Here is a 14838-nt window from a genome sequence, read left to right as displayed (position 1 = left end):
GGTCCGTGTAAACCGTGACAGGGTGTCGACCCCCCAGTAGATGGTGTCTCCACTCCTTAAAGGCAGCTCGAATAGCCAATAGCTCACGTTCCATTATAGTATAATGTTTCTCCGGAGAAGTCAATTTCCTGGAAAAGAAGGCTACTGGGTGTAGTTGCCGAGTCGTGGGGCATTTCTGAGATAAGATCGCCCCAAGGGCAAGGGCAGAGGCATCAGCTTCGATGATGAAAGGTAATAGGGGGTTTGGATGTAGCAAGACCGGAGCCGTAGTGAACGCCTCTTTCAAGGCCTGAAAGGCGTCCTGAGCCTGAATGTCCCAACAAAAGGGAACTGAAGGACTGGTAAGGCGTGTCAATGGGACTACAATGGCTGAAAAGGATGCAATAAAGCGTCTATAAAAGTTAGCAAATCCTAGGAAAGATTGTAAACCCTTAAGCGAAGTCGGAGCAGGCCAATCAAGGACTGCTCGTATCTTTGCATCATGCATGTGAACACCCTGAGAGGATATCACGAATCCTAGAAACTCCACAGAGGAAACATGAAAGACGCATTTTTCAGCCTTTGCATATAACCCATGTTCCCGAAGACGGAGTAACACCGTCCGGACATGGTTCTCATGTTGTGATAACGTTTCTGAGAATATTAATATATCATCCAGATATATCACAACAAAAACATCCAACAGGTCTCGGAAGATGTCATTGACAAAGTGTTGGAAGGTTGCGGGGGCGTTACATAGACCAAACGGCATTACTAGGTATTCAAAAAGGCCGTATTTGCACTTGAAGGCAGTCTTCCACTCGTCGCCCGCACGCACTCTCACCAGATTGTAGGCCCCCCTTAGATCTAGTTTCGTAAAGAGTTTGGCGGTAGAGAGACGATCCAACAACTCCGAAATGAGGGGTAATGGGTACTGGTTTTTTATTGTCACAGCATTAAGTGTACGATAATCTACACAAGGCCGGAGATCCCCTTCCTTTTTTGGGACAAAAAAAATCGGAGAAGCAGCTGGAGAACGGGAAGGCCTTATATGGCCCAATCTCAGAGATTTCTCAACGTACTCCTTTAGGAGTTCTTCCTCAGGCCGTGCCAAAGAATATATCCTTCCGTGGGGGAGAATGGCATTGGGTATCAAATCAATCGGACAGTCATATTCCCGATGTGGCGGCAGTTGTTCAGACAAACCTTTGTCAAACACTTCCATCAGGTCCTGATATGCAGAAGGAATTTCCACCGTCATCCTAGTAGTAGCATTACAAGTGAGGATACTTGAAATCAGAGCCTTACATGGAGATGGGTGAGATGTCCCGTGAAGTGGAAAGCAGTCCTTCAAACACAGGGGAGAAGAAAAAAGCACTGTTTGCTCCACCCAATCAATGATAGGGTTATGTTTACGCAACCATGGGAGGCCCAAGATGACCCCAAATTGTGGTGTGGAAATGAGATCGAAGGACAGGTATTCAGCATGCCCTTCCGTTGTGCTCATCCGCAAGGGTTGTGTTTGTTTCACAACATGACCCGAAACCAAACAGGAGCCGTCTACTGCATAGACTAGTTCTGGTGTCTCCTTAGGGTCTACCGGGATACCATAGGTTGCTGCCAGATGTTCATCCATATAATTACCTGTTGCCCCGGAATCTATCATGACTGGACTAGAAAAGACTTGAGAATTGGGCAACATAAAAGACATATCCAAATATATGTGCGCGGCAGCTGTTTGAAGGAATGAGCCATTGGAAGGCTGACCCGTCACGTCGGCTCGATTTAGGGACGGGTCGTGGTGTTTCCTGCCCGTTTAACAGGGCGTTTAGGGCAGACACGAATGAAATGTCCCGTTTGTCCACAATACAGACACAGATTGTTTTGCATTCTTCTCTCCCTCTCTGCTTTTGAGAGGGGACCTTTTACTGCCCCAATTTGCATGGGTTCTACCTCTCCAGAGGTTGGAGAAGATCCTAATTCGGATCTGCCAGGGCGAGGCTCAAGGTGACGGCGTTCTCCACGCCTTTGTTGCATCCGAGCATCGACCTGTAACACCAAATCAAGCAATTCAGGAAATACGGAAGGGATAGAAGGGACAACGGACAATGCGTCCTTAAGTTCGTCTGATAACCCCTTATAGAAGACTGCCGCCTTTTTTGATTCAGGCCAAGAGGTTTCTGCGGCCAGCTGATTGAATCGGGCTAAATACGCCAAAAGAGGTTGTTTCCCCTGGGATATTGCCAAAAACTCTAAATCCGAAGCCTGAGCCTTATATCTGGTGTCAAAGACCAGATTCATGGCGACTAGTAGGGCATCGAAATCGTACAAGACCGGGTCATTGGACTCCAACAACGGATTTGCCCAGGCCGCAGCCATACCCCCTAGATGAGAGAGCACAAAAGCTGCTTTTGTTTCAGAATTAGGAAATGCCAAGGGACGGCATAGGAAATGTAAACGACATTGATTGACAAATGTCCTATACGTTTTTGGGTCTCCCGTGAAGCGTTCCGGTGGTGCCAATGGAAAAGGACCCGGCAACACCACAGGGGCTAGGGGTGTCGGAGGAACTGGTGGTGGTACAGGAGCGGGAACATCCCCAAACTCCTCATCCACCGGCAAGGGTTGCACAAAGCTTTGCATGACATCCATGCGTTGGTGCAAAGCGGCATGTGCTGCTGCCATGTCTGTGCGTAACGTGGTAAAGGCTTGCATCATAGCAGCCATAGGATCTGCATTAGGATCGATCTCGGACAGACAGGCACCAGTATTAGGCTCCTAAATCTGTCGCGAATCGAGGGTTCCACGATGAGTCTGAGGAATCACTTGGGTTAGATGCCGCTAAAGTAATCCAGACTTCCTTCCTGAGAGCACAGCTTGCAGGGAAAAGAAACACCTGTCAGGCCAAGGGCTCAGGCAAAAAGGCAGAACGCACAGCGGAGCTAGAGGGAAGAAAACAAACAAAGCAAATATTACATACCGTTTGTTGACAATTCCAGTCCCTCTACCCCCTCCGAGCCCCACAAGCTTACCTGTGTATTCTTTTCCTTCAGCGGAACACCTACTTGTGACAATACACAAGAATGGGAGTGCGTGAAGGTCAGGGCTAGAATGAAGGGGGACCATAGACTTCCCTCAATGATGGATTGGTGATGTCAACAGTAGAGTGTCCCCCATTCCAATGAGTGAAAACAAAGTCAAATGTTCCAAGAGCAAATAGGCAAAGAAAACAGCAGAGCGTCCCACTATCCAAGGAGTGAAGCCAAGTGTCTCAAGATCCAAGGGGGCGGAGTAAATGATGAGCACAGCAAAGCGTCCCAAAAAATCCCACAAATGATGAGCACAGCAAAGCGTCCCAAATAATCCCACAAATGATGAGCACAGCAAAGCGTCCCAACAATAACCAAGAAGTGAGGTTCTCCACTCGGGGAGCGGGTGGCCAGGAGTGATTTGAAGACTACGGGGTTGAAGGGGGCCGGAAACCAGAGATGAGAAGCAGAATCCAAAATCAGTCCGAGGTGTATTCCGTGGTCGAGCAGGGGAGTTGATCAAACAAAGGTCTAAGGCAGAACCAAGGAGACGATAACAAAGGTCCAAAGTCCAAGGTAAGCATAGAATTTCAGGAACCAGAAAGGCAAGGAAAAAAGGGGAGAAGGAACTTAATCCAAGAGCGTAGCTCACGTAACGCAATGGTTTAGGAGCACCGGCTTGTTGGGGGCGTGGCCAATTATAGGAAGTGAAATGCAATCGAGGCGTGGAACGCACGCAAAAAGAAGTAGAAAGCGTTCCAAAGGTTCCTGGCGGGCATCGTCCTCTTGGGAGATGTAGTTGATTACCGGCGGTGGCGTCGGCGTTGCCGCAAACGCCAAGTTAAACGCCACGGGCTTCTCCCCTGGGCATAAGAATACCCTAAGAAACCGGGGGACGTGACATCCACTCAGTTCTCCTCCTGCATGCCATTCATTCTCATTAGTCCCATTCATGCTTCTTCATTCTACTGTCTCATCCTTCATCCCTTCCCTTCTTCTTCATCCCAGATCTTCTCCTTTGTCCCAGGATCCTCCTTCTCTTTCAGGCTAATCTTACTCTCTTTCCTTCGTCCTGGTCCTACTCATTCACACCAGTCCTTCTCCTTCAGCCAAGGACTGCACATTCCTTCTAGCCCTTGACCTTTGTTCTAGTCTTTCATCCTAGTCCTTGTCCTTCATCGTAGTCCTGCTGCTTAGTCCTAGTCCTTCACCTTATTCCAGTCCTTATTCCGCATCCTTCTCTGTAGTCCCCATCATGATACTTAGCCCAGGTCCGAGTTCTTCATCCAACTCCTTCATCTTAATACTTTTTCATTTCTCATAGGTAGTCTCTCAGGCACAGTCTCTCAGTCAGTTTCTCTCATCCACCCTGCTCTGTATCATTTCATATATCTTTTTATTTCCCCATGCATATGTTCCTCTTTCTCTTTTTCTCTGTCTTTCTTTCTCACTCTTTCTCACTCTTTCCATTTCTCTCACTGGGTCATGTGGTGCTGGTAGAGGTGGAAATGTTGCTAGAGAAGGTAAAGAAAAAATGAAAGGCACCATGGAGAGTTTGTCAGGGGCACGGATGTCATTTGGGGGTCAACAGGGGTCGCAACTGCGAACGCTGGGGGCCACAGTTGCAACCCCTGGGACTCCCTTGTGACTCCAACCTTTTAAAAATAATAATTTTTTGCCCCCAAAAAACTGGTGCTCCTGGTGTAACTGATCCTCCCAGGGAGCGGGGGTGCCCACCACACCAGGTCGGGTGGGTACCTGGCCCAGTCCTCACCTATCAGGGTGAAGGCTGGGCCGGGGAGGAACTCAGTAGGGGTTGGATCTGACGTGACACACATGTGGCAAATGTCACATGCCACGTTCAGCTCCAACCCCTTCTCGCTTGGCTTCCTTGCAGCTCACATACAGGAACCAGGAAGCTCTCGCAGCTTCCTGGTTCCTGTTTGTGAGCAGCAGGGAGGAGCCAAAGGGCCTAGAAGGATGGACCGAAGCTGCAAGAAAAAGGTAAGAAGGCTATTTTTTTGTAATATGATGTGTATTTTGCATGTGTGAAATGCATGTCAGATGGATGTATGTGAATGGTGGGTGAATGAGAAGTGATGTGATGTGTGTTTTTGAATGTTCTGGCGTGAGTGGGTGTGTGCCTGTGTAGAGAATGCAATGAGTGGATGTAAGAGAAGTTGTGAGTGACTCGTGGGTGAATGAAAAGTGGTGTGATGTGAGTTTTTGAATGTTTGGGTGGGTGGGTGTGTGGCTGTGTAGAGAATTCAATGCGTGGATGGGTGTGTGCCTGTGTAGAGAATGCAATGAGTGGATGTAAGAGAATGTGTTTATGAGTGACTGGTGGGAGAATGAGTATGAATGTGATGGCAGGTTTTTTTAATGTTCTGGGTGGGTGGACGCCTGTGTAGAGAATGCAATGAGTGCATGCATGTAAGAGAAGGTGTGAGTGACTGACTGGTGGGTGAATGAGCATACATGTGTTAGTGTTTGTCTGAATGTTCTGGGTGGGGTTTGGTGTGTGCCTGTGTGGTGAATCCAGTGTGAGAGAGTGCGAGAGGAGAAGTATGGGTGAGTGACTGGGGGTGACAGGGGATGCATGTGTGTGTAAGGGCCTGGGAGACTGGGGATCTCGGGAGCATTTTTGCCACATCATTTTTTGACTTTGCATGTTTTACTGCTATTTTTGGGCAAAGGCAAGTTCATGTGTGCCATTCCCTGACTAGAATGGCATTTTGGTGCAGTCAGTCTAGCCATTGCTTACTGTGGCATGACATTTATTACTCAGCATCTTTAAAAAAGCAACCATGATAAGTATTGTTACCTCGCTAGACTGATGTTTTGGCATAGCAGCCTGTATATTCTTCACTGTGGCATGACATTTTATTAACAGAGCATCTATGATGAATCAAGTAAAATAAGTGTTCTTATGGGTCTAGACTGGCTCACATTGGAACCAGTTTAGACAGGTTTTCTTATTGTGACATGTCACTTTCAATGGCCAAACCAACAGGAGTATGTACCTACGTAGTAGTACTGGCATATATTGGCAGAGCCAGTTTTGTGCCCAATGCCAGTAATGATACTATAGAAAAACATCTTAAAGCGAACATAAGTATGGTTTTATATGGGAATACTAGCATATTTTGGTGGAGCCAGCATGGAAATGTATGGGCACAGCCAGCATACAAATGTTTTTTATGCATATATTGCAGGGACCAGCATGATAATACATTGGGAAATGCCCTGTACACTTTTGGTCACTTGCAACTATTGTACTTTTTTCATGATTAACCTACACCCTACAAAACCGAGTGTTGGGTCTTTTATCCACATTGTTGGCCTTTTATCCACATTTTCACAGAAAGTTTGCTTTGTAATGCACCATTTTAACCCATTATTGAGAAGATTCCCCCGCAATCCCCCAACCCATTTTCATTAGTTCGGGCTCCCTCGCTATGCTCAGTCGCAATCACATACATGTGGCAAATACTTACACCCTTCAAAAAAACAACATACCAACCACCGCTGGTGGCTGTTGTATTTGTGGACCAGGCAACGCCCCATTCTCTCTATGTTACGTTAAAGATTTAAGCTTTGATTGAAAAAAAATACATACTTCTTTTACTTGCAGTAGTGCATGCCCCTGCAGCGGCATAATCATCATGGACATTCCGCACAGGTGGTGGTCCGGACAGGCCCGGGGTGTGGCATGCTCTGTGTTTTATTAAGGAGCTTGGGGGGGGCCCACAGCATGGCTCACAGTGGGTCTGACAAAGGGGTAGTGTGCAGTGTGCGCCTTGAAGTCTGTCTGTGAGTCCCCGGGTGAGAAGCAACTTGTGGGTGTTTTGAATTGTGTGGTGCTATGAATTTATGTGTGCAGCAACGATATTACATTAAATGGTGTTTTTTTTTTAAGTCCTCTGGCATCTATTACGCTTAGATAATACAAACTATGGGGGCTCTTGGGTATATTCAAAGAAACTTTCCTAGGTATTATACTCCAGATATAACATTATATATAACATTATCAGGTGCACTCCCCTCTGTGCATCCAGACCAGTCGAATAGCTTTCTTCTATCGTAGTGGAAGCTGAATCATATATAGATTTATATCCAGGGAATTTTGTTGATACTAAATCCTGGTCAATGATTTAATTTTCAGGCCTTGCTCGTGCAGCATTTTTCTCCTGGTTAAACAGCAGCGCACGCCTCCCCAGGTCAGTGCTTTTTTTGCTTGTGTAACACAGCAACATCACAGATAGCACGTACTTCTGTGTCCATTGATCTATAGATGTTTCATGCACTAGCTGTAGCCTGCGTTACAGATTTTGGTTACCCTGTTAGAAATACTGCATGATGTATGTTTTACATATCGGTCTCACGTCGAATCTGGAAAATGGCATTGCCCAAATGTGCAATCGTGGACAAATCATGCCACCCTCTGTGCCTTGGTTCTTGCATCTGGCTGAAATGAGAGCACCTGGAAACACGAGTGCTAGATGCATCTAAAACATCTGAAGGTCATTTGCCATCACTTCCTGTGATGTCACTTTGGTTCGGGGTCAAATTACATCACTTCCTGTGATGTCATCAGGAGGTCAAGGGTCCTGTGATGTCACTTCCGCTACCCCTGGCATTTTGGTGTTATGACGTCTCTGGTCAGAGGGTGGGTGTGGAAAGCATAAAATGTGATGTGTGTAATCTACAAGAATTCCAGCTTTAAATTGGGTCTCTGTGTGGTATTTCTACATTTCAGAACTGGAGGCCTAGCTTGGTTGGTCATCTTTCTGCAAGCAATAGTTATCAAGCAGTGCATGTCCTTCAACACATGGTCCCATATATCATGTATGTTGGTAGCCTATTTCGGAATGGTATACCGCTAACTTTTGGACCTGTAGTGAATGGATTGTTAAGAGTTACACTGTTCTATTGAACATTGCTTACAACCCTTGGCACTTGTGGTTTGATGGCATGATTGATGCTGACCTGCTGGAAGATCAAAATCATTTTATGGGCTTCTGGAAATAACCAGCAGGATCTCCTGAGAGCTGCTTTGGAATAATCCTTTTTGACAGTCAGCTATGGTAACTATAATAAAGCAACAAACCCATCCAGGCGGGGGCATTACCAGGTCTGATAATGCCCGGGGGCTAACATTAAGGCCCTTGCTTCGCTTGGGCCTGTAATATACCGTACCTTTCTTAAAGAGGGTGGCAAGAGGGAGAGCACCCAATTGAAATCTCGTAAGGAGCATTCTAACTCTGCAATGGCAGACCCATGACATATAGGGCGTTTAGGGGTCATATAGGCAAGTAGACCTTACTGTCAAAAAGGGTTATTCCAGACCAGCTCTCAGAAGACCCTGCTGATTATGTGCCTCTTCTACATATTTAGCATGAAGGCATTCATTTTGGATTATTAAGCCTATGTTTCAATTTAAATAATTTAAAATTCTACTTAATGTGTGTTATCTGGGAAACCTTCCTCATAATATCACTAAAAACAAGATCCTACAAAATGTGAAATGTGAGGAAAGCATGTTAATTGCCCATTGTTAGCCCATAGTTCCAGTGGCTTTGCAGAAATCAAATCGCTTGCTTATGAAATACCTAGCTCCAAATGGATAGTTTGTATGGAACTAGAGGTAGCGATGCCCAGCATCCACCTTGAAACGTATCCTCCAAAATGTGCTGGGGTGCCTTTTAGCGAGAATTCTAATTTCTGTGTAAATTCCCTTCAACCTTAGAGACCCCCAGCTCTTTTGCTGGACTTTAGGACTTTTTCATTTTAACCCTGGAGTGAGTGTAGGCTTTTTCTCACTCTCTCATGTGTTTTGACTTGATTTGGATTATGTGTTTCCACTGTTTTTGGAGTCTGACAAACTCCATAGGCATCTACTTTTTGAATGGGGACACACAGCATCTTCAGTGCAGTGTCTCTGAGAAATCCTTTAGATTTCTCATAAGGTTCAAATACCTTTTCTTGTGTGAACTACTGTTCCCAAGAATAGTAAGTGAAACTGACTTTACTTACCTTTTCTCTTTGTAGGTCCAGCACACCCCATCTTATGTGGAGTGCTGGGGGTTTACCTAGTAGCCCCTTATCCTACATTCTCATGTAACATTGTTTATGGTACCCTCACCACTAGGGCTGGTGGCAGTGGTTTAATTTTCCTACAATTGTGCTTTTCTACCGCAGGCTGAATCCTCAGCTGCAGTAAAGCACCCATGGGTGACCATTTCATCAAAATGGCACCAGTCTTCTTTTTTCACCATTTTCTATTTGTGAGGTCTTTCTTGGGTTTTACTTTGTGCATTGAGCCAGGTTTGAGCCCTTTGTTCATTTTTGCCTTTGGCAAGCTTCACCCCTGAAGCCCGCCTCTGCCTCCAGTGTGTCTGGGAAGGCATGATATGATATGATAGTTTATTTATATAGCACCTATACACAATGTGGTTCAAAAAACTTCACGGCAAGGGAAGGAACAAGGGAAAATACAATAACATACTTACAGGCCATGAACAGTAAGGATGTGAAATTAACTATCGTACTCGGCCTGACGACATTTCACATAGTGCAAGTGCTAAGACATAGATAAGGAAGGGAGGGGAGAGTGGGAAGGAAATGGAAACAGACAGGCGACTACCATACTAGGCCTGACAACATTTCAGGTCGAGCTGGAGCAAAACAAAAGGTGAGGAAGAGGGGTGAAGAAAGGGAGGGGAGGAACAAAACAAGTGACTATCGTACTAGACCTGCCGACATTTCAGATAGTGCTGGAGGGGGGGGGCAAGTAAGGGGAGGGAGGAGGAGACAGACAAGGTTGCTATCATACTAAATCCAGGGACAATTCTGATAGAGTAAGTGCATAGAAGAAAGTAAGGGGACGAGGGGAGGAGATAAGAAAAGGGAGAAAGGGAGAGGAGGAGATAACAGAGAGTAAACTGTCAAAAAGAGTGGAGAAGCAAGAGGGGAGAGTGAATACAATTGCAGAAGTCAGCAGTAACACATAATGTTGCAAGACAGGATACAAGATGAAGATGGGAACAGCATGATTCAGGGCCACCATGAGTACAAGGTGCAAAGTAAGTCCAGCATGAGAGTTGAGAAAGGGTGACGCACCGTGAATCAATGAAGTCCATAAAAGTCAAATCCAGCATTGGCCACAAGACATTGATGGTGAAACCAGAATGTATCAGGACAGACTCCTGCAGAAGCAGGCTGGAGGGGTAGAGAGAGGGGGAGCAGGGTAGAAGAATCATGCATAACAGGTAACACCTGTGTGCAAGAAGGGGGGCACAAGGGAACATCACAGGGGGACTAAAGGGGTTGGGGATGGCCTGTGGGGACCGAGGGAGTAAACACATGTTGGTGCATACTTACCTGCTGTCTGAGCAGGGGGTCGGGCCCTGGGTCCTCCTGGTCTGAACAGGTCCAAACAGGAATTTCCCTTTTCTTTGTTTGCCTTTCACTTCGGGCACCCGGGCGAGAGACGCCCTTGAGTTAAGAGCAGGAAGGAAGAGGCAGGGCTAAGAAGGTGGGTGGTACTTAGGCCATGTGACCTAGATCCATTTGCACCTGCTCCCCATCTGCAAAGGAAAAGAGGCTGGAGGGCTCCTTAAGTAGGGAAAAAGAGCATCAACCAGGAAGGAACCAGGTGGGCGGGGCTTGCTAAGTGGGGAAAAAGAGCTGCAACCAAGAAGTACCAGGTGGGCGGGGCTTAGGCCAGGTGACCTAGATCCACTTGCACCTGCTCCCCATCTACAAAGGAAAAGAGGCTGGAGGGCTCCTTAAGTAGGGAAAAAGGACAGCAACCAGGAGGGAGGTTCCCGAAACCCCCTTGTCCTTTGTCTCTAGTAGTGCCGGAATGCAACCAGTCCTGATTGGCTGGCTAGCGGTCCTTTTAGGACAGCCACCCTGCTGTGTGATTGACAGCCTAGACTGTGCATGAATGTGAATGGGAGAAACCTGCTTAAAAGGCGAGGATTTTGAGAGTAGGGGCAGAGTCGACCACTGGGAGGAATACCCGACGATGAAACCGGGAACGAAGCTTGCTGCATCCTCCTGGACCTTTGAATTGTCGGGTGAAGCCCTGCTGCTGCACTGCAACTCCTTTTTCAATTCGACAGAGAAGCTCCGGAAGGGATGACTTCTTCCCTTGGGTTAGTGGGACCAACTAACCCCGAGACAAACTCCACTGGACCATCATCCATGACTGGCTGTACTTCTTTGCTGCTGCATTAACCGAGAACCAGGGGTCGAGAAATCTGTAGTCGAGGGCAACGTCTGAAATCCGGCCAGAAGCTCCAGGAGTCTCCTAAGGACCCTCTAGAAGCAGGACGACCAGAGCTCGAGTCCCCTCGTCAAATTGCAGGACCCAAGGGGTGAAGGAAGCCCAACCGGTATTCGAGATCTGCGATGGTGCTGTTTACTAAACGCTGAAACCGCAAAGTGCCGCTGAACCGAAAAGAGCCTGTAGCTGCCGACGACCTCCCAAGTACCACCGCAGGAGCCCTCCAGACGTCCTCCCTTTTGTCCCCACGACTGAGTGTCAGGAACACCGGGTCTGCACCGCTGTAGCAAGGCAGAATCCAGCTGGACCACTCTTCTTCAAACCAGAGGTACTGTTTAGACTTGGGGTACCTACCTCATTGGCCCTCATTACGACCCTGGTGGAGGTCCATGGTGCAATTTGCACCATGGACCATGGCGCAGAGCTGCCAACTCCGCCATGGGGGTTGGCGGACTTACCACCCCATTCCGACCTTGGCGGGGCGGTAAGTCCCCAATCCCCATTTACCCTTCCCCATTCCCATTTTTGCCCCATAGGGTATAATGGGAGTGGGGAAGGCGTTAATTACACCACCGTAGATTACGGTGGCGTAATTAACAAGAGGTCCCGTAGCGCCATGGATTTTTCCGCCCGGAAAATCCGGGCGTAAAAATCACCATGGCGCTACGGAAAGTCGTACTCTGGCGGAGAGGTACGCCATGCATTACGCTGGCGTAAACCCCTCTCCGCCAGGGTCGTAATGAGGGCCATTGTCTTTTAGCTGTGCTTTTCTCAGTTGAGAATTACAGTGGCTTACTGTTAGAGTTGATTCCAACTCTTTTTTCACAGGCTTAACAGCTTGTGACCCTACAAGTGAGTTTCTACAAATTCTCTAACTTTGTGCAAGACATTGATTCTAAGAAGTGCCTCAGCTCCATAAACTGTTTCAAATTGACTTTGGCTGTCCTGGCTCCCTTCAGACTCTTCTAGCCCATTGACTTTGATATTGTTTGTACCACATAGGTGGCAACTTGTTATAGACTGTTATTGCTGGGAAAGGCTTGTCTATATTTCATCGGATGATTTTTAAATGTCCTCACATTTACTGAGAACCTGTTTAACCTTTTCCTTCCTTAAACCTTTCCTTTCTGCAACCTCAGAATCTGCAAATGCCATTATTATCCTTGTGATTGAAGTCTCCTCAGGGTGTAGGAATTGTGTTAGAAGCATATCTAAAGATTATCCACTAACTTGTTCTGATTCTGAAAGTATTTTTAAAGTATATATTTTCATTATTACACAAAAGGCCTTTTTAAAGAATGCTTATTTAAAACTTGATGTTAAATAAATAAATATTTATAGCTGGAACCTTGAGTGTAAGTGTTACTTGGTTACTTGTATTGAGGAATTTCATTGTTATGGCTCTACAGCTCACATTTAGCCCTCTTGATATAGGTCTGAATGCTCAGTCACACTACCAATTTGTGTAGTACAGACCTCTACCAAAAGGTGTGGGTTACCTAATACCACGCAGGTAAGTGTTGTGTAGTCTCACACAGTGTGACTGCACCAATTCTTACCTAACACTGCCCTTTAATTCAGACCCATATCACTGTCCTAGATCAAGAAATAGCAGCTTTTGAAGTGTTCTTTGTATTATATAATCGATGAACTATTTAGCATTTTTGACTACTTGCACTCCCCACCCCCCACTGGCACTTCTCCCTCCCCCCACCTTTGGCACTTCTCCCTTTCCGCTTCCCTGCACTTGCGTGATCTGAATGACACAAGGCCTAGTAAAATCGTTGTTTTGTCCTCCCTCTGCCCCCCCCCCTGTCTTGTCGGGCCTAGAAACACTTGTGTACCGGTGCCTTATACATGCCATATCATATCATATCAAATCATAACTGTCTTCTTATTGCACTGGCAAATCTACCTATTCCCCTATCAGCTGTAGAATGGGTATTCATGTTGAAATCAATGGCAAGGCTCAAAACAAGGATGAAAATGGATACAAGAATTAGAAAGAAATGCATATTTTTGTAATAGTACATATAGTATTTCTGAAAGTCTGCATCTGCCCCCACCATGATTGCGGGATACTCATAAGGAGGGGATTTTAGGGAAACATCCACCAGATTCGTGAAGGGGCCTTTACATGCAAGTGGAATCCAGAATGCTATGAAAGTTATGAACATTGTCTACTATGTGTGTTCACCACTAATACTTTTAGTAGTCAGATATCACCATTTGTTGATTTTTATGCTAGGACTACTGCATTGACTTCAGTGAGGTCAAGGAAGCTCGCCCGCCTCCCCTGGTTAAGGCTTTTCAGCCCCATGATGACTGCGTCACTCACCTGGAAACCTTGGTCCATGATGGCCACTTGCTCGTTATCTCCGCCTCTGCAGATTGCACCGTATGCCTGAGCACTATCCACGGGTCTAAAGTGGGAACATTCGGACAGGTAACCGCCTATGTTTGTTATGCAGTGTTTCTTACCAGGTAATTATGTTGCTCTGGCTCTTGGGATGCGTGGTATGTTTCAGAGTAGTCAAAATACTAATAAAATACAGACAAAGGGACAATTACCAAAGATGTGTGAGCTAAACAAAGGCGGTAGACAAATCACGGAAACTTGGTCTACAACAGATTAAAGGTTTAAAATAAGGAAAACCATATAAATCTGTGTAATAAAATAATTTTAAAAAAACAAAAAAAATAAAAATTATTTGCCCCTCCAAGCTCCCCATTTTTCTATCCTTTTAACCCCACCCCAACCCCATCCCCACCCATTTTACCCCTTACCGCACTGCCATATATATTTAATTAAAATGTAGGTTATTTTTTCGGTATTTTGGCTTTCGTGAAACTTACCACTCTGTTTAAATGACTGGGCGAAAAGTCAGTCACTACTTTTGAATTACGAACAGTGCTTCATTTGTAAAAAAGGGCCCAAATACTTTCTAGAACTCCTGTGATAGCGCGTGCGGGCACCCGTGCTGCCACCACCCATAGCTGCTCCCCACAGTGTTGACATATTTGGGGTTACACTGCAGCTCACTCCTGCTCATTGTGGTTGATGGATGCTCTGACTCTCACCATTTCATAATTAAAGTGACACTTAGACAATAAGTGCCGGAGCTAAAAAATAAGTGGCAGGGCCGAGCCCTGGCAAACACACCCACAAATTAAGCACTGATTGAAAAGGTATTGCTTTCAGCCTGCAGCACAGACAGCTAGACTGCAGACTACTCATCTGAAAATGGCCTATGCTTTAAAACATCTACCCCAACGTTATGTGGGTGAACGTTTGGATCTATCACACTCTACTCTGAGCATGAAACTACTAGTGTGATTTTTCCCTACTTCCCCAATTTTGAAGTGGTGCTGAGCAATTTTGTAAATATTTTTCATCAATATTTTATTAGAATGTTTACGTGTAAAAACATGGTTGTACACATCAGTTGCCTTCTTGGATCACAAGGTGAGTTCTGAACATTTCTTCTCTCTCGTCCTCCATATTAGCCATCCTCCCTCGCGTCGCCCTTATGCGTT

At 46.1% G+C, this 14838-nt stretch overlaps 1 protein-coding gene across 1 annotated transcript in view; it reads left to right on the top strand.

Annotated features, from left to right (window-relative positions):
• The window catches only part of WDR49 (WD repeat domain 49), a 723235-nt gene that overhangs the window by 428303 nt on the left and 280094 nt on the right, over positions 1 to 14838 (top strand). Inside the window, exon 15 of the mRNA XM_069618491.1 lies at positions 13550 to 13747. Within this exon, the coding sequence (XP_069474592.1) occupies positions 13550 to 13747 (198 nt within the window). The remainder of the gene's footprint in view (positions 1 to 13549; positions 13748 to 14838) is intronic.

The sequence above is a fragment of the Ambystoma mexicanum genome, chromosome 10 (genome assembly GCF_040938575.1).
Source record: "Ambystoma mexicanum isolate Mex_15411 chromosome 10, UKY_AmexF1_1, whole genome shotgun sequence".
Taxonomy (NCBI): domain Eukaryota; kingdom Metazoa; phylum Chordata; class Amphibia; order Caudata; family Ambystomatidae; genus Ambystoma; species Ambystoma mexicanum.
This window is presented reverse-complemented; position numbering and strand designations above follow the sequence as displayed.